The sequence below is a fragment of the Delphinus delphis genome, chromosome 5 (assembly GCF_949987515.2).
Source record: "Delphinus delphis chromosome 5, mDelDel1.2, whole genome shotgun sequence".
Lineage (NCBI taxonomy): Eukaryota > Metazoa > Chordata > Mammalia > Artiodactyla > Delphinidae > Delphinus > Delphinus delphis.
Window position 1 is genome coordinate 118,699,233 of NC_082687.1, and position 25,505 is coordinate 118,724,737.

The 25,505-nt window shown below is 37.9% G+C and overlaps 1 protein-coding gene across 3 annotated transcripts in view; it reads right to left on the reverse strand.

Moving 5' to 3' along the window:
• The window catches only part of PRDM5 (PR/SET domain 5), a 206,842-nt gene that overhangs the window by 46,173 nt on the left and 135,164 nt on the right, over positions 1–25,505 (reverse strand). For all 3 annotated transcript variants that reach the window (XM_060011850.1, XM_060011849.1, XM_069540664.1), the window contains one exon: positions 117–202. In XM_060011850.1, the coding sequence (XP_059867833.1) occupies positions 117–202 (86 nt within the window). The remainder of the gene's footprint in view (positions 1–116; positions 203–25,505) is intronic.

Sequence of the window (25,505 nt, forward strand, 5' to 3'; positions counted from 1 at the left end):
AATATAAACGTATGATTTTGGATATACCACCTTTTCTTTTCTCAGGTAAAGTTAAACCTTTTTAAAATAAGTATGGATTGTATAATACATATTAAGGAGAGAGAATATAATCTTACCCTGGTGTGAGTACGAATGTGCATCTTCAGCCCGTCATTTTTACTGAATCCTTTTTCACAGTAAGGGCATTGATAGGGACGCTCACCTACAAGATAAAGGAAAGCTTCCCGTCAGGAAAATCGAAAGCAGCAAAGCAGGCACATACCGTCACTCCTCCCGCACCAGATCCTGCCCACCACAACCTCTCCTGCACTGCCAAGAAAAGGCTCAGGCACGGCAGGGCCAACACCTGGGGCAGTTCAGGGTGGCAGACGAGGCTTTCCCTCCTGCGGAGAGGCTGCGAGCCCAGAGCAATTCCAGCACTCAGAAACAAGCAACATTCAGGCTCACTGCATTTTCCTTTTAATATTTGAGCCCAAATTAAATCTAATTTTAAGAACCTGTTAAAAAGATTTCCTATCAGTCAATTTGTTCTGTCACTATACTGCACGTTACAGGGATCACTGTTTCACTGATACTTTGTTTTTTAAAAAAGATTTCAGAGGCTAAACGCTCTTTGGTGGGGCTAATGGCAGACTCCCAGAGGGCTCATGCCAAGGAGTATGTCCCAGAACTTCTGCTGCCAGTGTCCTTGTCCCTGCAGTGAGCCACAGCCATCCCCTGCCTCTGCAGGAGGCCTACCAACACTAGCAGATCACCACGGAGCCCCGAGAAGAGTTCCCTGTGCTATACACCATGTGGCCGACAGGGTCTTGGTGCTCCAGCCGGGTGTCAGGCCTGAGCCTCTGAGGTGGAAGAGCCGAGTTCAGGACACTGGTCCACCAGAGACCTCCCAGATCCACGTAATATAAAATGGTGAAAACTCTCCCAGAGATCTCCATCTCCATGCTAACAGCCAGCTCCACTCAACGACCAGCAAGCTACAGTACTGGATACCCTATGCCAAACAACTAGCAAGACAAGAATACAACACCACCCATTAGCAGAGAGGCTGCCTAAAATCATAATAAGGTCACAGACACCCCAAAACACATCGCCGGATGTGGTTCTGCCCACCAGAAAGACAAGATCCAGCCTCATCCTCCAGAACACAGGCATTGGTCCCCTCCACCAGGAAGCCTACACAACCTACTAAACCAACCCTAGCCACTGGGGACAGACATCAAAAACAATGGGAACTACGAACCTGCAGCCTGTGAAAAGGAGACCCCAAACACAGTATGTTAAGCAAAATTAGAAGACAGAGAAACACACAGCAGATGAAGGAGCAAGGTAAAAACCCACCAGACCAAACAAATGAAGAGGAAATAGGAAGTCTACCTGAAAAAGAATTCAGAGTAATGATACTAAAGATGATCCGAAATCTTGGAAACAGAATGGAGAAAATACAAGAAACGTTTAACAAGGACCTAGAAGAACTAAAGAGCAAACAAACAAAGATGAACAACACAATAAATGAAATTAAAAACTCTCTTGAAGGAATCAATAGCAGAATGACTGAGGCAGAAGAATGGATAAGTGACCTGGAAGATAAAATAGTGAAAATAACTATCGCAGAGCAGAATAAAGAAAAAAGAATGAAAATAACTGAGGACAGTCTCAGAGACCTCTGGGACAACATTAAATGCACCAACATTTGAATTATAAGGGTCCCAGAAGAAGAGGAAAAAAAAAAGGAACTGAGAAAATATTTGAAGAAATTATAGTTGAAAACTTCGCTATTATGGGAAATGAAATAGTCAATCAAGTCTAGGAAGCGTAGAGAGTCCCATACAGGATAAATCCAAAGAGAAACACGCCAAGACATACACTAATCAAACGATCAAAAATTAAATACAAAGAAAAAATATTACAAGCAGCAAGGGAAAAGAAACAAATAATATACAAGGGAATCCCCATTAGGTTAGAGCTGATCTTTGAGGAAAAACTCTGCAAGTCAGGAGGAAGTGGTAGGACATATTTAAAGTGATGAAAGGAGAAAACCTGCAACTAACATTACTCTACCCAGCAAGGATCTCATTCAGATCCGATGGAGAAATTAAAACCATTACAGACAAGCAAAAGCAATGAGAATTCAGCACCACCAAACCAGCTTTACACCAAATGCTAAAGGAACTACGCTAAGTGGGAAACACAAGAGAAGGAAAAGACCTACAATAACAAACCCAAAACAATTAAGAAAATGGTAATAGGAACATACATATCGATAACTAACTTAAATGTAAATGGATTAAATGTTCCAATCAAAAGACACAGACTAGCTGAATGGATACAAAAACAAGACCTGTATATATGCTGTCTACAGGAGACCCACTTCAACCTAGGGACACATACAGACAGAAAGTGAGGGGACGAAAAAAGATACTCTATGCAAATGGAACTCAAAAGAAAGCTGGAGCAGCAATTCTCATATTAGACAAAACAGACTTTAAAATAAAGACTATTACAAGAGACAAAGAAGGACACTACATAATGATCAACAGATCAATCCAAGAAGAAGATAGAACAATTGTAAATATTTATGAACCCAACATAGGAGCCCCTCAATACATAAGGCAAATGTTAACAGCCAAAAAAGGGGAAATCGACAGTAACACAATCATAGTAGGGGACTTTATCACCCCACTTTCTCCAATGGACAGATCATGCAAAATGAAAATAAATAAGGAAACACAAGATTTAAATGATACATTAAACAAGATGGACTTAATTGATAGTTATAGGATATTCCACTCAAAAACAACAGAATACACATTTTTCTCAAGTGCTCATGTAACATTCTCCAGGATACATCATATCCTGGGCCACAAATCAAGACTAGGTAAATTTAATAATATTGAAATCATATCAAGTATCTTTTCTGACCACAATGCTATGAGACTAGAGATCAATTACAGGAAAAAATCTGTAAAAAATACAAACACATGGAGGCTAAACAATACACTACTAAATAACCAAGAGATCAGTGAAGAAATCAAACATGAAATCAAAAAAATACCTAGAAAAAACTGACAATGAAAACATGACAACCCAAAATCTATGGGATGCTGCGAAAGAAGTTCTAAGAGGGAAGTTTATAGCAATACAGTCCTACCTCAAGAAACAAGAAACATCTCAAATAAACAACCTAACCTGACAGCTAAAGCAGTTAGAGAAAGAAGAATAAGAAAAAACCCCAAAGTTAGCAGAAGGAAAGAAATCATAAAGATCAGATCAGAATTAAATGAAAAATAAATGAAGGAAAGGATAGCAAAGATCAATAAAACTAAAAGCTGGGTCTTTGAGAAGATAAACAAAATTGATAACCCATTAGCCAGACTCATCAAGAAAAAGGGAGAAGACTCAAATCAATAGAATTAGAAATGAAAAAGGAGAAGTAACAACTGACACTGCAGAAATATAAAGGATCATGAGAGATTACTACAAGCAACTATATGCCAATAAAATGGACAACCTGGACGAAATGGACACATTCTTAGAAAAGCACAACCTTCCGAGACTGAACCAGGAAGAAATAGAAAATATAAACAGACCAATCACAAGCACTGAAATTGAAAATGTGACTAAAAATCTTCCAGCAAACAAAAGCGCAGGACCAGATGGCTTCACAAGCAAATTGTATCAAACATTTAGAGAAGAGTTAACACCTATCCTTCTCAAACTCTTCCAAATATAGCGGAGGGAAGAACACTCCCAAACTCATTCTACGAGGCCACCATCACCTTGATACCAAAACCAGACAAGGATGTCACAAAGAAAGAAAACTACAGGCCAATATCACTGATGAACATAGATGCAAAAGTCCTCAACAAAACACTAGCAAACAGAATCCAACAGCACATTAAAAGGATCATACACCATGATCAAGTGGGGTTTTTCCCACGAATACAAGGATTCTTCAATATATGCAAATGAACCAACGTGATACGCCATATTAACAAACTGAAGGAGACAAACCATATGATAATCTCAATAGATGCAGAAAAACATTTCGACAAAATTCAACACCCATTTATGATAAAAACTCTCCAGAGAGCAGGCATAGAGGGAACCTACCTCAACATAATAAAGGCCATATATGACAAGCCCACAGCCAACATCATTCTCAATCGTGAAAAACTGAAACCATTTCCTCTAATTTCAGGAACAAGACAAGGTTGCCCACTCTCACCACTATTATTAAACATAGTTTTGGAATTTTTAGCGACAGCAGTCAGAGAAGAACAAGAAATAAACAGAATCCAAATTGGAAAAGAAAAAGTAAAACTGTCACTGTTTTCAGATGACATGATACTATACATAGAGAATCTTAAAGATGATACCAGAAAACTACTAGAGCTACTGAATAAATTTGGACACAAAATTAATGTACAGAAATCTCTTGTATTCCTATATACTAATGATGAAAAATATGAATGAGAAATTAGGGAAACACTCCCATTTACCACTGCAACAAAAAGAATAAAATATCTAGGAATAAACCTACCTAAGGAGACAAAAGACCTGTATCCAGAAAACTCTAAGACACTGATGAAAGAAATTAAAGATGATACAAACAGATGGAGAGATATCATGTTCTTGGATTGGAAGAATCAACACTGTGAAAAAGACCAGACTTCCCAAAGCAATCTACAGATTCAGTGCAAACCCTCAAACTACCAATGGCATTTTTCACAGAACTAGAACAAAAAATTTCACACTTTGTATGGAAACACAAAAGACCCTGAAGAGCCAAAGCAATCTTGAGAACGAAAAACGGAGCTGGAGGAATCAGGCTCCCTGTCTTCAGACTATACTACAAAGCTACAGTAATCAAGACAGTATGGTACTGGCACAAAAACAGAAAGATAGATCAATGGAACAGGATAGAAAGCTCAGAGATAAACCCACACACATATGGACACCTTATCTTTGGTAAAGGAGGCAAGAATATACAATGGAGAAAAGACAGCCTCTTCAGTAAGTGGTGCTGGGAGAACTGGACAGTTACATGTAAAAGAATGAAATGAGAACACTCCCTAACACCATACACAAAAATAAACTCAAAATGGATTAAAGACCTAAATGTAAGGCCAGACACTGTAAAACTCTTAGAGGAAAACATAGGCAGAACGCTCTATGACAAAAATCACAGCAAGATCCTTTTTGACCCACCTCTTAGAGGAATGGAAATAAAAACAAATATAAACAAATGGGACCCAATGAAACTTAAAAGCTTTTGCACAGCAAAGGAAACCATGAACAAGACGCAAAGACAACCCTCAGAATGGGAGAAAATATTTGCGAAGAAAGCAACTGACAAAGGATTAACCTCCAAAATTTACAAGCAGCTCATGCAGCTCTATGTTAAAAAAACAAATAACCCAATCCAAAAATGGGCAGAGGACCTAAATAGACATTTCTCCAAAGAAGATATACAGATTGCCAACAAATATATGTAAGGATGCTCAACATCACTAATCATTAGAGAAATGCAAATCAAAACTACAATGAGGTATCACTTCACACCGGTCAGAATGGCCATCATCAAAAAATCTAGAAACAATAAATGCTGGAGAGGGTGTGGAGAAAAGGGAACCCTCTTGCACTGTTGGTGGGAGTGTAAATTGATACAGCCACTATGGAGGACAGTATGGAGGTTCCTTGATATCTAAAAACAGAACTACGATATGACCCAGCAATCCCACTACTGGGCATATACCCTGAGAAAACCATAATTCAAAAAGAGTCATGTACCACATTTTTCATTGTAGCACTAATTACAATAGCCAGGATATGGAAGCAACCTAAGTGTCCATTGACAGATGAATGGATAAAGAAGATGTGGCACATATATACAATGGAATATTACTCAGCCATAAAAAGAAACAAAATGAGTTATCTGTAGTGAGGTGGATGGACCTAGAGCCTGTCACACAGAGTGAAGTAAGTCAGAGAAAAACAAATACCATATGCTAACGCATATATATGGAATCTAAAAAAAAAAAAAAAAAAAAGGTTCTGAAGAACCTCAGGGCAGGACAGGAATAAAGACGCAGATGTAGAGAACGGACTTGAGGACACGGGGAGGGGGAAGGGTAAGCTGGGACGAAGTGAGAGAGTGGCATGGACATACATACACTACCACATGTAAAATAGCTAGCTAGTGGGAAGCAGCAGCATAGCACAGGGAGATCAGCTCGGTTCTTTGTGTCCACCTAGAGGGAGATGCAAGAGGGAGGGGATATATGGATATATGTTTACGTATAGCTGATTCACTTTGTTATACAGTAGAAACTAACACACCATTGTAAAGCAATTATACTCCAATAAAGACGTTAAAAAAAAAAAAAGCCATCATCCTAAGTGAAAGAAGCCAGACTCAAAAGGCCACATATTATATGATTCCATTCATATGGAAGTCCAGAATAGGGACAGAAAGTAGATTAGTGGTTGTCTAGGGCTGGGGGTGGAGATGGGAAACACAGGAGTGGTAGCGAACGGGTAACGTGTTTCTTTTTAGGGAGATGAAAATGTCCTAAAATTGACTGTAGGGATGGCTGCACATATCTATGAATATACTAAAAACTATATTACACACTTTAGGTAGATTGTATGATATGTGAATTATACCTCAATAAAGCTGTTTAAAAAAAAGAGATTTCATAGTCTATCTCAGTTAAGGAGATGAGTTTTAAAAGAACTTCATAAAATTGGTGTATGTTAAACAGAACCATCTTCTGTTATAACTGAGTCGAGGTTGTATCTAGAGATTCTTATTTAGAAAACAGCCAAACCATTTTTTTAAAACAAGCAAGCATACTCACACGCATCACACTTTCTAAAACATTCTACTGTAAGCTGACAAAGATATGACAAAATTTAATCTCCAGGAGGAATCTGAAGCGTCCCACTGGTCAAAGCCTAATTATTCAGAATGGACAGTACCTCAGAGTCACTCACTTCCTGACTTTCATTTATTCATTGTTTCATTTATTGATTCTTTCATTTCCTTCTCCTCAGAGACAGGCCTTTTGACAAGTAGTGTGCCGATCCTCTGCTCTCTCACATCCCATTTGATTCTCATTCTCGTTCAATCACGTATTACTTGAGTTATGCCAGCGAACGCCCCCATCAGGTCAGCAATGAGCTCCTAGTGGCTCAATCCAATGGTCACTTTTCATCATGGCCTTCCCTGACCTCTCCCCAGTTGCTTCACAAAATGTCCAGCCACGTGCCTGGGCCTGGAGGCTGCATGGCACGGGGGGCCTTGCCCTGTTCTCTGAACCCTGTGCTGTTGGCAGTAACATCACATGGAAGCAACTGGGGCAGAGCTCCCAGCTCAGCAGCTTACCCAGCTGCTCCTTGAGGAGCATCCAGGTCACTCCCTTTGAACTCTGTCTGAAGTGGGCACTGTGAGAGAATGACAACCACCCAAGACAGAAAAAACAAAAACCTAAAAATAACAATGGTAACAGTAAGGAGAACAGGACTCTAATGAATTATCCAGACTCGCCAATTTCTTCTGTGAGACAAAATCAACTTTTGCACTAAGTAAATCAACCTGGATTCTTTACCTTATGGTTGTGAACTGGGAAGGTGTGGCTTTTCACACACACGCAAAATAAAGGCTTAGAGTCCAATTTATTTGAAAAACTATGAAAATATTTTATTTTAACCTTAAGTCGATAATATGTGTTTATCTTCATTCCAGATCCCTCTGTTGAACCTCTGCCTTGAGATATCCATACACCCACCAGGTATCTTCATTTGGATATCTCACAAACAACTCAAATTCAGCATTCCTGGGCTTTAGACGCTGATCCTCTGTGTCCTGTACATCCTGTCCTGATTAGTTATACCACGATCATCCAGCTATCAAAAAAGAAACTTAAACAGCCATTCAAGATGCCCTTTTTTTTACTCACTTCTCCCTACATCTAACCTCTGAAGTCATATTAATTTCACTTCTCTTATATTTCTAGAACTTTATTCCTTGAAGGTGATGGCAAGAATGAAAATAATATTCATAGCATCAGCAGCAGGAGTAGTAGCAGGAACGGTTATTAATTGATTTCTTAATCATTAACCTTCAACCATGCACACACAGAGAAAAAGAACTGGAAGAAAACAGCAAGATGCTAATGCTCATGGGGCTAACTCCTGCATCATCGAAGTCCAGATAATGTTTTATTTTCTTCTTCATAAAGTATGAAAAGCAAAGTAATTTTTTAGATTTTCAAAGTAAGTGTTTTACATTAGTGATAAGAAGGCTAAAATGTTTAATTCCTATTTATCTATTAACAATCTAATCAATCTAGATAATAGATAAAGCATGATAAACAGTAAAGTGATGGACAGGAAAAGTCGTTTCACAAATTTTTAGCAATCATAAATTAATTTAATATTCACAGCTATTCTCTTTGTATCACAGAGCTTTATATGTGGTATTACTCTCCAAAGACCAATAGAATAGCCAGCACAAAAAAAAAAATCAAAGATTTACAGTCATCAGATTAGTTATATGTTAATTAAACCTAATGTAGTATATTGAATTATTATTTTCTTTCATGATAGCCAAAATTGATCGAGCAAGGAACGAAATATAGATAATACTAAGGAATTTTAGAGAAGGGAGCATAACAAATTCATTCCCCATTTTACCTGGTGTCGTAATACAGAAATTTCCACTACAGACATGAGCTTTTTCTCCTCTTTTAGAATCTGATTGTTCTGAGTTTGAAAAATGCTCATCCTCTCCTAGGTGTAACTCTGGGGAAGTCATGCAACCTCACTGAACCTCTGAAAAATGGGACCAAACATTCAGGTTTGTTTACAGCAGTCTCTATGCCAGTTACCACACGACAAGTAGCACTCCCTTTCACTTACACGAGTGACCCAACTGGGACAATAAAAACATATGGTCACCTACTATGGATTGAATTGTGTCCCCCAAATTCACATGTTGCAGTCCTAACCCCAGTACCTGAGCATATGACTCTATCTGGAAATAAGGTTGTTGGAAATGTTCCTAGAGTAGTCTGGGTCCCTAATCTTATATGGCTGGTGTCCTTTTAAGAACATGGCCTTGTAGAGACAGACAAACACAGGGAGAATGCCAGGTGAAGAGTGGAGTTATGCTGCCACAGCAAGGAACCACCAGAAGCCGGAAGAAAAGCCTGGAACAGATCCTTCCCTGGAGACTTCAGAGGGAGCACAGTCCTGCTCACACCCAGCCTCCAGAACCGCGGGACAACAAATTTTTGTTGTTTAAGCCACTCTGTGGTCCTTTGTTACAGTCCTAGCACACTCATACAATCACCCTGCTCATAATGGAGGCGATTATTATCTTCACTGATGTCTGTCTGTCTGTCTGCTGTCTGCGAGGCCTGTGTAGACTGCTCAGGAGAGAAACTGGTACTCTAGACGGCCAGTGTTTCCACCCCATCCCCACTCTAACCCTGAGATCCAGCGATACTGAGGTGATAGGTTTGGGAAACTTGGGTTAAGTCCCACTCCACTCATTCATTCCACTACCCCAGGATGTAACTCCAGTTTTAAAGGATGTCACTGGGTAGATGGCTTTAATAAACAGAAGTTATTTGAAAACTAGAGTATGAGGTTTGCAAATCAGCGTAGGCTACATTAAGCTGCTACCCTTTTGGCTGGAGCATGTTTAGGGCAAGCCTGCCTCTCTTAGACTCTGAGGACAAAGCTACCTGCTGTCCCACACAATCTAAAGCTGAAGGTTACGTGTATAAGTCAACATGCTGATAAACAGTAAAGTTATTTGTCTAATTTGCATATTAAAGACAAGCTGATATTCTTAGGGTTTTTTTTTTTCACATTATGCATGTGATATTTTCCCTCATTAGTGCAAGGTATTGTGATGAGTAAGTTTCCAGGAAATATTTTTGTCTACATATAAAATTATCCTGGTATGAACAGGAATTTTCTTGAGTTAACTCTAAGAACACAGATCTTTTTTCTTGCTTGAACACTGCCAGTACATAGGTTCTGATGTACAATATGGTGCAAATCCAAGTAATGATTACTTTTAAATATCTGGTAGATTTAGATACTGACCGTTTACATTTTGCATAGGCTCATAGCAATGTTCAAATTCTGACTAACATGAAAATTAATCTTAAAACTAGCTAAAAAAATTGAGCTTAAAAACCAATGTAAATGGAAATAATATAATAGCTGAAACACACAGAGCCTACTAGTAGGCTCTGTTCTACGGTTCAGAATACTTAAGGTATATTAGTAATTTTGTTTCTTGTAACAACATTATGATCTAGGAATTCATATCTCTAGATTACAAATGAGGAAAGCAGGCACAGAAAAGATAAGTGATTTGCTCAAGATGACATAGCTATTAAATAGTGGAATCAGAATTTTAACCCTTAATCTTTAACTCTTATACCATAATATAAATTAGTAATATGGCTAGTATTTTATATAAATTAGGGTAGACTTCCTAAAGTTACTGACAAAAACTCTGCTTCTTGCAATTACAGCTGACATCAACCAGATCTTTCTGACTGGTATACCGAGGCATTCTTTTAGTTACCAAAGCTCATCAGGAAAAAGTCAGGGGCAGGTTAGGAATGTATGTTATATCTCAAAGCAGATCCCAAGCGGATGCAAATACTGACATAATATTAAACTCTGCCTTGAGAACTACATACAGGTAACCACCTTCAACATTCAGAAGGGAAAAACAGTACTGCCAAATAGCCCATACTACACTATGAGATTTAGCTACCAGTAGTTAGATTCAATAAGCATAGTAACATAAATAATATTGAAGTGTACTTAACAGCAAAATATTTCTCATTTAACTAAGGAAAATAGATGAGTTCTTCGCATCTGCTTCTTTCTTTAAATTATGTTCTGACACTGAATATCATTGAAGTCCGCTTGTGTTTTCTTCAAAAACATCAAGGAACATACAGAAACATGATGACAACTGTAAAAGGTTGATTTTAAGCTGACGTTACAAGGTGCCACAAAGTAGGCAGTCCATGAAGCTAATTTACTCATTCATTAAATAGATATTTTTTGGGCACATACCATCTTCTAGTTACTGTCCTGGGCTTTGGGAATGCAGTTGCGAATAGATTCACAAAATCACAGCCTCTTCAATTTTACTAGTGTAAATGAGAAAGACAAGTAAACATTAAGAAAAAAACATAAGATAATTCCAGATACTGACATTGTAGGAAGAAAATAAAACAAGGAGATAGGTTTAAGAAAGACCTTTGGTGGGAGTGCACACAGGTTTAAGAAAGACCTCTGGTGGGAGTGCACACAGGTTTAAGAAAGACCTCTGGTGGGAGTGCACAGGAAAAGGACTTAGGAAAAGGTCATTAGGAAAGGCAAAAGAATTGAATGAATGTAGTACCTAGATGCCAATTCAAGCACACTTTTTTGTAACCCTTAATCATTGAATTGGAAGCATTTTAGCTTTACTGGACTTGAAATAGGTCCCTCCAAATTCTCACTGCGGGCACACCTGAGACAGAAGAAGCTTAGAAGTATCTGAAATATGCAAGAGGGGCTGTGTGGATATTCAGAAAAGAGCTCCAGAAAATTGCAGATGGCCTTCCAAAGGCAGCTGGTGGTAATGAAAGGGGACATCTGGGTGCCACATGTAAGACTTTACCAGAGTCTAGCCTGGTCCCCAAATAAGTTACCTTGAGTCTTTTACAAAGAAAATGCATTATGACCACAACCATCCACTGGCAAGTATGGGCAAAAACAATAGGAAAAAAATCTGATTCTAGTTTAATATATGCCATTAGTATTATAATTTATTGACTTTACCATTATTTTGTGCAATATAATTAAACACATCAGAAGAATTCCAGGCCTCACTAAAGGATTAACATACTAATATTAAAACAATATCTTAAAATGTGTGAAGGGAATTCAGGTTAGCATGAATCTTCAGGATAAAAGGAAAGATCTTAAAGCCACTAAACCACTGAACATCCATCTATTGCCATGTAACCACCCCAACGTCCATCTTGAACAAATCCTTTCTAAAGATCTATGTTTACACAACATGAAATTACTAAAGAAAATATTGCAAACTTTGATATACCTATGTTAGATATCTTGATATTCTTAAATTTAGACCATGGATTTAATTTTAGATATGAACTTGATCACTCTATTAGAAGCTCAGAAATCAAATATCATTTCATACCACTAAACACACTGAATGCAAAAAACTTAGTAATATTGACTGTAATCAATTTTTAAAAGTTTTTTTGATGTGGTCCATTTTTAAAGTCTTTATTGAATCTGTTACAATATTGCTTCTGTTTTATGTTTTGGTTTTTTGGCCATGAGGCATATGGGATCTCAGCTCCCCGACCAGGGATCGAACCCATACCCCCTGCACTGGAAAGCGAAGTCTTAACCACTGGACCGCCAGGGAAGTCCCTTTACCACAATTTTTAAAAAAGCGTATGGCCAATGAGCCCTATACTTTGAGAGATTTTTAAACAAGTGGAAAAGTTTACTACATAATGTATGTTTTAAGACATTTTGATTAAAATAAAAACAGATTATTTCCAGAAAGCATTTTAATAATTTTAACTTTTATTCTGTTAGTATATTTTTAAAAACCTATATAGATTTCAGGGAACTCCCATAAATCTCTGAAAATATGAAAAAATGTACATACAGAGAAAATGCAATTTAAGATGGAATAAGGTCAAACTCTTATTTTCGATGAATCCAAATTAAATAATGTTTAAATAGTTAAATTACATAATGTTTAAGGATTTTGGAGCCATAGTTTTAATTTTTACTTTGATTTTTCTAAAATTAAGTTTTGGACACGGCCACTTTCAAATGAAAAAGCAAACCTCAGAAGTGTATGTTTCATGAAAAATACTCTAAGATGGTTCCATATAGTTGAACTTCAAAATATATATATTATATGGGAATTGCTTAGAACTTTATATTTGATTTTCACAAATATCATGGGACTGGCTTATTCTGCTATTGTGGACTAAGGAAACTGTTATAAAACATCAAAGTCACTCATTCTAAATGAAAATTAAACCAAAACTATAATTGTGTAAGCACTACCCAATCATTTTTTCCAATTCCACCATTCCAGACCCCTCAACCTATGGAGCATCTAATAAATTAGCAGCGCACCACAGAGAGAAGTGAAATGCTATGCTGGCTAATGGGAGCAGCTCAAGTTCATTCTTGGCAACTTGCTATGAACTCAAATACTTTTCCTCTGCAGCAAAGAGAGTCACAACACCCCACTGACCTCACTGAACCCCACGTTGTTAGTCTTGGAATACTATTCATCAAATCCTGTGGCATTTCACTTGCCATCTTCAAAAAAGAAAGACAACAAAATCTGAACTTTACATTTGATATTCTACTTTTAAAAGTTTAAAGAGTTTACTACTGGAAGGAAGTGGACCATAAAATGTAAAAATCAAAAGATGACCGAGGGGACCTTTGCTTTGGCCACCTGAATCAAAACAAATTGAGTCTTTTTTAAAAAATGCAAGTTTCTATGGAGCTCCAAAACAGTAAAAGATGCATTGTTTTCCTTAAGAGTCTTCAGTTACAGTATCCCACCCTCATCTCTGAAAAGATGCCACATCAAGTGAGGTGAGGTTCCCTGGGAAGAAGAAAAATAGGAGAGCCACGTGCCCACTGACTTTCTAGTCTGAAATAATAAAGAGCCAGACCTACTTATGGGTGGAGGGCAAAACAAAAAACAGTTTTACTGATGCAGACAAAACAGGATATGAGATGCAGAATACGAAAGGACAACAGTTAACTAGGAAGAGAAAGTAAAAGTTTTCCTACTCAGGATGCCCTGGCTTGGGCCAACCAGGTATGTAAATGACACCCATTACATGTCATTTTGTCTGAAGGGAGCAAGACATCTTCCTCAGGTCCTTGATACGGGTGCTGATAGAAGCAAAGTGGATTGTTTAATAGGAGAAACCTCAGCACAATCCAGACACTGAGGAAGTTTCAAAGGTTCTGACCAGAAAGAAAAACTCCTACATGAGTTCTCCACACTGCTATGTGAAGAGACACTTTACAGTAATGTTGGGAAGTAAAATAAGGTAATCACTGATCTGTTTTTGCTGTTAGGGAGTCAGATTTTGGTGGGAAAATCATTAATCTTTTCACCCAGTAGTTTTCCGTTTTTAGGAATTTCTACCAGAAGTTTTATTTAACCCAGTATTTACGAGCACAGTTTGTGAAGAGTGGTCACGCAGTGATGAAGCAGTTAAACCTTAGGTGCCTGCACACAGAGGGGTTTTCCTGCTCACAGGGCCAGCAAGGAAGAATCAGAGTATAAAACCGGGAGCAGCAAGAAACCCAGAAAACTAGTTTCTTATCCAAAACCTAGAAAAGCTATAAAACCTTCCCCAGGCCTGAGGCACAATTCAGAACTACAGAAAAACAACACACAGAGAAGCTGTTCTTGGAGGGAAACATGGTAGCAATGGTAGGAGAAAGCACATATCAGAGGCAATCAAATCTCCTTCGGTTTTCCTAAACTAAAAAAAAAAAAATGCTGTGTTCCAGATTTAACAGAGGCAGCAATTGATAATATTAGCTAATAATTTACCAATAAAGCTGCTGAAATACAGTTTCAATAATGAAAATCATTGCACAGGCCACTTCTGTTTTTGAGGATCCCAGCAGATCAAAAAAAGAAATGATAAAAATAGTTACATAGATGATGATATATTTTAAATGATCCATCTTATCATGGTCCCTGTGACTGTACTATTAATTCACTTGATGACTGTTCATCACACTACATTCCAAGACAATGTCACTCCCTCACTCTTCCTTATGTGCCCCATATCCCAGCCTATGACTAACCTTGACATAAGCATTATAATTTTTATATTAAAAAACTAGGGCCTTTGATATTTTCGAAAAAAGTAAAAAAATAAAAAAAAAAAGATAATCACATTACCAATGAAAGTCAAAATGAATGTCTCTCCCTCTTAAGTTGTTATATATGCTTGTTACTAGCCCAAAATCAACCAGGGAAGAGATAAATACAGAAAAGAGGAAAAAATGGTTTATTCCACTGATGTGGTTGATCAGAAATTATCTGAAGTATCAAAATCACACTGAGAAAATAAGAATCATACATAGAGCTCAAGACTCTACCCACGAGGAAGACTTCTTAGGGAAAATCTGAGCTCTCAGTCTTAATCTCTGAAGTATGATGGGGGGGTAGAGGAAATCTTTTATTTCTATGCAGATTCTATACTCAACTATTCTGTTAACTCTTAGATTACCTGTGGGTAAAAGAATATGTGATTTGACCTAACGTTAGTAATTAACCACTTAGAAAATAAAGATAGCAAAATAAATTCCCTCTCAAAATATAGGGGTTATCTAATTATAAAAATGTGAAAAGACATGTTTAAATTTTCATTTGTGTTTACAATGACTGTTAATTGTTTATTTTTGTTTAGGACTAATTGTAATTGTTGCCTTATAGTTACTTAGCTGCTGTTTTTATTAACTTTGGACAAATATTCTACAAAGAATGAAAAAATTCCTTTAGAAAAACTATTAGAGAAGGAAGAAAAACAGTGGCTAAAATCCAAGTATCATCAAACCATGATATACCAATTCTTTATTTCTAAGATGATCACAGGTAGTTACCAAAAAATTAAATATTTCCTAAGACAGTGATTTATTACTACATTCAAATAACAGTGTGCAAGCAAGCCTGGAACAGAAGGGCCAACACAGCCGGTATCTATTAACACGGAAAGTTGGTTGGAACTGTAGGCAAGTAATTAACCTTCTGGCCCAGAGCTTTAAAACCCCAAAAGCAGTTCCTAGAATTTCTTTCATAATTTATGAACGACTGATGGAATTCATGTCACAGTCCATGGATTCCCTTGTGGAATTAACCCCAGCTCCCACTGACCCTAAGAAGCTATAAACCAACGGGAGAACATGCTCTACTATTTCAGCTGACCCGCAGAGTGCCATCTCTGTCATTCCAACGTAGGAAACTGGATGATAAATTACAGAGCTGCCTGCCAGGCACAGACCTAAACATTCACCTTCACTAATGATGATGGCAACATACAGTCCACGCACCCTCACTCACCCCAGACCAGCCTATTTGACAGCAAACCCTCATCAGTGTTCTAGAGATGATCTATATGCTGCTGCTAAAGGTTATAAAGAAGATGATGGTGACGACACTGGGACTAGAGGGTCAGACCTTATATTAAGGGAGTATGAATACCCGTGATTAAATACAAGTAGGAATAACAAAAACAAAACACACAGCACAGCTGGCAGCAACAGCTCACATTATAGCACGCTTACACCATGCTAGGCACCGTGCAGAGTTCTTTGCCTACACGTTCAGTTGTTCCCTGAAACAAGGCTACGAAGTTGGTGCTTTTATTCCACCTGTTTTTCAGGTGAGGAAACTAAGCCTTGAAGAGGTTAAGCAATTTATGATAGCTCATACAAGGAGGAAATCAATAAGATGGAACTTGAAAACCTGTAATCTGACTCTAGGATCTGACTCTGGATATAAACCAGGTATAAAGTAATATGGTATCATAGACGGTTGATCCTGTGGTACAGAAGTTTCTCCATACCTAGAGTTAAAGACCTCAGTTAGACCATAAGTAACAAACTACATACCCTCAAGCTTCCAAGTCGAGATTATGATCCTCAACTGGTTGTTTATCAACATGATAATATCATCTAACGTTACGCATTATGGAAGGAATTTACAAAATTCTAGGGTGAGTTCGAGAGTAACAGTAAAGGTTAGGAGGCATGGTAAAGAAGAAGAAACAAAAATACCAGCAATGTGATAAAAGTTTAAGCCTTAGTTTAGTTCTAGAAGAACCACATATAAATTATGTAACCTTAGCAAATCATTGTATTTTTCTGGGCACTAGTTCAATTAAAAGGCTTGAACTAGAAAACTTCTGAAGTTCCTTTCTTTTCTAAAAGTGAAGACTATTATATTTTAATAATCTATACAAGCAGATGTCTTGGGCACACTTGCCATGCATGTCCTTATTCTAATCACCTAATTACGAAGAATGAGTGGACTTTAGAAGGTAGATACAAGGTTTGTGACAAATAATATTTTCAATGTTAATGGAAAAACCAGAGTTTTGCCATACTTCACCCTTAGCAGTACGATATGGCAGCAATGAGAATAGAAGACAGAGAGGCAGTAGACAAAGAAGAAAGAGGGTGAACCGAGGATACAACTGGTTGGTTATTTAAAGTAGTAAAGGAAAAAAATCAATCGAAACATGAAAGAATTGGAGAGATTTTAAAAATGTAGTTTTTAAACACTATTAACAAAAAAAGACAACAGAGACATAAATAGGAAGATCCCTCCCAGCACTAAAAAATGGGTAGTAATCCAACAGCTAAGTGATCACGCCTTACAGAATGACCACAGCCATGAGCCAATAAAATAAAGCCTGCTGTAAGAAAGTTAACACGAAGAAAAGAAAAAAGTGCATTTAACACTACACAAAGCAATACTGTCACTATACCAAATAGGACATGATGAGAGATACCAAATGGCAAACTGGAAGAAAGAAACATAAACTGAAATCATATTTCTTCTTCATAAAGCTTAGTGTTATTTGATGTCACAAAAAAGAAAACTGACATCCCCAAATATTGATGTACAGTTTGAATACCATAAAAACAAAGTGAAACTGACTCCTTCAACATAATGGGAAAATGATGAAAAGACTATTTATTACCTCTATAAAAATCTCATCACATTGCAGTGTATTCAAATGTACATTCACCTCACTGAAAGGCTCAACTATCAATTAATAATCATTTCTCAGAAATAAAAGAAGTAATCTGTCCAACCATATGACATTCTGGAAAACAAAAAATTATGCAGAAAGTAAAAAGATCAGTGGTTGCCAGGGGTTGAGAATTGTGAGATGAACACACAAAGCAAAGTGGATTTTTAAAGCAGTGAAAATACTCTGGATGACATAGTAATGGTGGATACATGTCATTACACATTTGTCCAAACCCACAGAATGTGCAACACCAACACTGAACCATAAGGTAAACTATGGACTTTGGGTGATTATAATGTGTCAATGTAGGTTCATCAATTATAGCAAACATACCAGTCTGGTTAGGAATATTGATAGTAGGGGAAATTACACATGCATAGGGGGAGGAAGTAGATGGGGAAAACTCTGTACCTTCCTCTCAATTTTGCCGTGAACCTAAAACTTCCCTAAAAATAAAGTCAATTAAAAAAAAAAAAAGAATCTGGTGAAACTAAACTTAATCATCATTTTCTCTGTATTACTGCCCACTATTAAAATGAGTCAGAAGTAAATGACCAAGTAAATGCTGCTTAAAAAAAAAAAAAATCAAAACACCTTTCATTTGGCTCTAAAGCATAAAATTTTCATACTACAGAAATAATAAAATACTTTCAGAATTTCACTCATCTTTTATACTGGAAAAGTTATAAAATTTTTGTAATTTTTGTGGTACTAATAATAACTGTGTAGCAGCTATGTAACCGTGTAGCAAAATAAAAAAAAAAAAAGAAGAGAACACAAAAATAAAACAGAATTTGAAGTAAAAAGATTTGGATCTTATTACTTTGGATAGGTCATTTGCTTCTCTGAATCTCAGCTTCTTCACCTAGAAAATGAGAATGATATTGGAAACCCATCACACTGACTATGAAAGGATTAACTTAGAAAATATTTGAGAAAGGTTCCCTCCTTCGATTAACGTGATTAAAAACCTGAGCCAGATCTGCCCTGCCCTTCAGCTTAGAATCTAGTGAAGGAACAGATAAAGTAAGTATAATATCATAGCTGAGAAGAGACATTCATAGATACCAGACAATGGGAACCCTCAAAATCTCTAGTAGATGAGAGGCTACATAGCGCAAGAGACTATAATATACCACACAACTGTTTGTAGTCGTTCTAGTTCCTATAGAATTGATTCATCAGACAAAATGGATGGGCAATTTGTCAGGGCTAGTATTCCTCTCTGTTTTTTTCTAATGACAATTTAAAACACTAGGCAATTCCAAGCTAAAAGGAGTCACAAAGAATGGAAAGAAAAGCAAAAGCTTACTACATTGTGAGTAGGCCCAGCTGATAGATTGAGGAGTTTAGCAATTTTATTCTTTGATGCTAACATTTCTCGAAATGAATTCCACAAACTCTTGTGGGTATTATATGAAAAAATGGTTCTATTGTCAATTAAATTTGGATTCAGATCTGGGACTTCTCACTATGAAGCCAGTATCCTTCCCACTATCCTACAGGTACTGCAATCTACTTGTAGATACTTTTACTTATTCAAGAAACATTCACTCAGTTCTTTCTCTATGCCAGGTAGTGCTCTGAATAGGATCAGATATGGGCACAGCTCTAAGGAAGCAAGAATCTACAAACTACTGAAGAAGGGCCAGCATCTGAAGGGTGCTGTGTGGAGAGAGGTACACCATAGAGCATGCCAACCTAGTAAGAGGGGAGTGAAGCGATGGGCGGGTAACACATCAGGGAGAAAGTAACATTTAATTGGAGACTGAAGGGGAGTGAAAGAAGCCCAGTAAAGGAGCCTGGGATGTCAAGTGCGAGGGATGTTCATTTGCACAAGGTAAGGGGAAACCACTGAAAAGTTTTAAGTAGGAAAATAGCTTGACTAGGTGAGCCTCATCAATTCTTTACACCTTCTTTTATAAAATAATACATACGCTTTCCAAAGTATTTCAAAGAAAACTTCGAATAATCCATGAGAATTGCAAATTTCATGGAATTCCTTTTTCAAGATGGCTAAGCATGAAGTAACGATACTCTGCTTCTCCAAAAGAATCTGAGTTCTCTCTCAACAGTATAACTGTAAGCAAAAACCAAAACAACAAAAGTCTGTTTTGTTTAAAGAATATAGTCTTCCCTGCTGAAAGAACTAGGCTCTGAGGGAGATGTACACAAGACGTGAGCTATGAAGCTGGATGTTCAGGAGACAGATCTCAGCTGCACTTGGTTGGCATCTGTGTCCATTCCATTGTTCTTATTGAAATAATACACTCCCACTTTTAATTATGAAAAATTTCAAACATGAAGAAAAATTAGAAAAATAGTGCAATGAACACTATATACCCTCACTTGGGTTTAATATTACCATACTTGCTTTCTTATTCTCATTTCTCTCTCTTCAACATATATTTTTCTACGTACTTCTTCTTGCTGGCCCATCTGACAGTAAGATGCAAAGACATGTCACACCTAAGTAATTTAGCAGGAAGGTTCTGACAGTAACAGTTACCTGCATAATCATAATATAAGATTAATATACTTTAAATATTTTTATTGTACAAGAAAATTATTATAGAAAAATTAGAAAACAGAAAATCATGAAGAAAATTCAAACTGTCCATATTCACAATACACAGAGATAACCAGTTACTAATTTAGTATTTAACCTTTAAGACCTTAATATAACAACGTTTTACCCTTACAAAAATATACTATTTTATTTTGTAACTTATCATTCTCATTTCTTTTCATGTTTATATTTATACAATCATTTTTATTGTCTATACAATATCCCAATTTATAGATACACCATAATTTATATAACCAATCTCCTGAATGTTGGATATGCAGGCTCAATCTCCAATTTTTTGCTATTTATAAACAGTTCTTCAAGAAACAGGACAATATTTTTTAAACAAACCTTACTGCCTTTTTGGACTTAGTAATCAAGCATACTTAGGGTTTATGTCTAATAAAGAAGGTAGTAATAATTTTAAAAGCCAAGGACAAGTTTTCATGTCATATGGTCAATTAATCTGTGAAAGATTATTCTGGAGGTCATTAGGGTTTAATTTCAATAAAGAAAGTAGTGAGGCATACAATAGTTCAGATTTTAAAATACCACCAAAAATAATTTTTCCAACTGAGTTCCCCTTTATTAAATACTTATTAAAAAGAAAGGCTTAGTTAATCAGGAACATACCCCTCTACAGTGCATTTTTCCAAAGGTAATATGCTAAGAAAATTCCATGATTATGCCAGACATCATGATGTTAACTTACTTCCTTATCAACAGTTAATCCAGATTATGTTTATAAACTAAGTTATTAAAGTTCCAGCATATTCAACAATTTAAGATCTTGATAAAGTTGAAAGAAAGAAAAGGAAAGATATTGAACATAAAATTCTCAGTACGATGTCCTGTAAGAAAGCAAAACCAAAGAAAAGGAGGAAGAGATAATATAAGAAACTACATCTTTCAATAAAGCCTTGCCACCCAATGTTAATGAATACAATTCAATGATTCATTTAATTTTGGAAAAGTAGTCTTCAGTGGGAATATTACAGAAGACTTTCAGAGATTATACTTATGACAATTAACTGACCATCTATTAATACTATGAACCAGCAGCACTAAGTATTTTACAGACACGATTCAATTTATTCTCCACAAAGGACTTATGAGGTAAAGTGGATTCAGAGAGGTTAAGTAGTTTGCTCAAAACTGCACAGCTAGTAAGTGGCAGAGGCCAGGATTCGAATTCAAATTAGTTGTTTCTGAAGTGCTGCCCTTTCCATTACCCGAAGCAGACTCCCCTGGCAGAGGAAGGTAGCGTAGGAGACACATTGGGACTCGCTTCTACTGAGCAGGACAACTCTCTAGGTGGGGAAAGTTGTGCAATCTCACTATCACTCAGATTCCTCCAAACCCCAACTAAAGGATTTCACATAGCAGGAAATAGCTTACTGGTAGGATAACCTTTTAGAAAGGTTCTATCTACAGGCAAATTTGAGAGGTAAGGTCTGCAGTATTCCTATAAATATGCCCAAAGTTGGAAAGCTTTAAATGGTTTTCTGTTTACAATCATAAACATATCAACCCAACAGCAAACGGTACCTATAAAAGTGCACCGTTGGCACACCTCCTATTCATCACCTGCCCTTTTAAAATCCAGATTCCAGCAAAGGCAATGACAATGGACATTAACATGTTTCAGTAGCAGTAGCAGTAGAAGCAGCAGCAGCAGCTTAAGAATTTATCTCAAAAGACAGAGTGACAGTTGGAACCAAAACAGTCTGAGCAATCAAATGAGAGAAATGGTGTCAGTTAAATAGGATGGCCTCTGTCAGTTGGATCCTTACCTGCACAGGCAACACATTCTTCTCTGCAACTTCTACCTCACCTGACCCCAAAACACACACACACACACACACACACACACACACACACACACACACACACACACTCCTATTTTCCTAGGCATTTATCATTGGCTAGGTGGTCCTTCTAGAGCATTATTTCCCCAAATATGGTCTGTGCACTCCTGGGGATCCCCAAGATTCTTTCACGAGGTCTTCATGGTCAAAACTACTTTCACAATAATATTATTATGCTATTTTCCTTTTTCACTGTGTTGATTTTGCACTAATGGTACACAAGTAACAGTGGGTAAAACTGCTGGGCCTTGGTGCAGATCAAGACAGTGGCATCTGATGGTACTAGTCATCACTGCATCTTCACAGACACACACTCATAACAGAAATACATGCTGGTTTCATAAACAGAATGTCCTTGATGAAGTAAAAATTATTAATTTTATTAAACCCTAACTCTTGAGTAAGATATTTTAATATTCTTAGTTATAAAATGGGAAATAAGTACTTGTAATGCATATTGATATATTAAAGTTGTCTCAAGGAAAAGCACTTGTGTGACTGAGTCATGAGCTCACCTAACAGCTTTTGCTCATGGAACACCATTTTTACTTGAAACAAAATGATTGACATATAAAATATGGTTATTCAGATTTGGTATCTGGTAAACATTTGTTTTTTGAAAATAAAAGAAGCCTGTCGTTTCAAAAGAAAGAAGGAACGAAGGAAGGGAGGGAGGGAGGGAAGTGTTTCTTACCAAACATAAGCATTAGAGCAGTCAAAGCAAAATTTAGAATTTTGGAAAATCTGTACATGCTACCATGTGCTTGAAGGCTTCCGAATACTTAAGACTTGCCTAATGAGATCGGTGATGACACTAACACATGTGGAGGATCCACGTAACTCAGTGAGCCACTATTTTCCAAGTGATCTGTGCATCATGTTACAGAATCACACATGGGTAAAAGATCATTCAAAGTGCGAGACACACCAATGGATTTTAATGCGACAGAATAAGAGAAGTTCACCGAGATGATTTTAAGTTCCACAACACAAGCCTTAAAAAAAAAAGACCATTTTTTGAGTTTTACTGTAGTAACAATATCTAAAATTATTTACAAAGGCTAGTTAAGAACTCTCCTCTTCTAACTGCACACCTATGTGAGGCCAGATTTTCTTCAAATTCAGCAATCAAAAGAACATGTTGCAGCAGGATGAATGAAGAAACAGACATGAGAAACTGTCTCCCCTTGAACCAGACATTAGAGTTTCAGAAATGTAAAACAATGTCTCCCGTCTCACAGTATTATTTCTGATTAGAAAAATGTAGCTACTTTCTATAAAAATATGTTCTTTATGTTAACATGTAATGGGTTTCTTATTGTTATTTTTAACAAATTAATAAATATTGTTAAAGGTTCTCAGCTTTAATTTCTAATATAGTAAATAGCTATAGACACAACCCACACAAACGAAAGCTTCCCAGGGTCCTCAATTATTTTTGAGATGATATGGAGTGTTGAGGCCAAAACGTGAGCACCAATGATCCAGAGGGCCCTGTTCCTCAGAGGCCGCATCAGCTGTCTGTCCTGACCCTTCCCACCCCACCTTCACTCAGGGTCCTCGCCACTTCACTGTGTGCTCCCTAACAGTATATAACTAAATGTTTCCTACAGAATAGGCTGTGACCCCATACCTGTGTTACCCTATAGCACAGACACAAATCACTAAACCTAGTGTGGGAAAGGGCTGAATTAAACCACGTGATTTAGAGACGGGCGCGAGCCGCGGCTAAAATCGCGGACCCCAGAGACGGGCGGGAGACGCTAAGGCTGCTGCTGCCGCCACCAAGGGGCCTGTGTGGGAGCACAGGTCACTCTCCACACCCCTCTTCCGCGGAGCCTCTGCAGCCCGCCACTGCCAGGGTCCCGGGATCCAGGGACAACTTCCCACTGAGAACACACAGCGCGCCTCAGGCTGGTACAACGTCACGCTGGCCTCTGCTGCCGCAGGCCCGCCCCGCACGCAGTGCCCCTCCCCCTCCCCACTCCGGGCCGGATTGCGCCAGAGCCCCCGAATCAGCGGCTCCTTTAACCCCGTCCTGTCTGAGCCAAGAACGGACGCCCTCCAGCGACCTACACACAGAGGCGGGGCCAAATCCAAAGCTGAGCCCCTGGGAGCTGTGAGACCAAAGAAGAGAAAGGGAAATCTCTCCCAGCGGCCTCAGAAGCAGCGGATTAAAGCTCCACAATCAACTTGATGTACTCTGCATCTGTGGAATACATGAATAGACAACGAGTCATCCCAAATTGAGGAGGTGGGCTTCGAGAGCAAGATCTATGATTTTTTCCCCTTTTCCTCTTTTTGTGAATGTGTATGTGTATGCTTCTGTGTGAGATCTTGTCTGTATAGCTCTGCTTCCACCATTTGTCCTAAGGTTCTATCCGTCCCTTTTTTTTTTCCCCTAAATAATAATTTTTTAATTCAATAACTTTATTATACTTTATTTTACTGTATCTTCTTTTTTTCCTTCCTTCCCTCCTTCCTTCCTTCCTCCCTCCCTCCCTTCTTTCTTTCCTTCTTGCCTTCTTTCCTTCTTTGCTTCTTTCTTTCTTCCTTCCTTCCTTCCCTCCTTTCTTCCTTCCTTCCCTCCTTTCTTTCTTTCTTTCTTTCTTCATACTTCTACTAATTCTCTCTACTTTTTCTCCCTTTTATTCTGAGCCGTGTGGATGAAAGGCTCTTGGTGCTCCAGCCAGGAGTCAGGGCTCTGCCTCTGAGGTGGGAGACCCAACTTCAGGACACTGGTCAACAAGAGACCTCCAAGCTCCACATAATATCAAACGGTGAAAATCTCCCAGAGACCTCCATCTTAACACCAGCACCCAGCTTCACTCAACGACCAGCAAGCTACAGTGCTGGACAACCTATGCCAAACAACTAGCAAAACAGGAACACAACCCCATCCATTAGCAGAGAGGCTGCCTAAAATCATAATAAGGCCAGAGACACCCCAAAACACACCACCAGACATGAACCTGCCCACTAGAGAGACAAGATCCAGCCTCATCCACCACAACACAGGCACTAGTCCCCTCCACCAGGAAGCCTACACAACCCACTGAACCAACCTTAGCCACTGGAGACAGACATCAAAAACAGCGGGAACTACGAACCTGCAGCCTGCAAAAAGAGACACCAAACACAGTAAGAAAAGCAAAATGAGAAGACAGAAAAACACAGCAG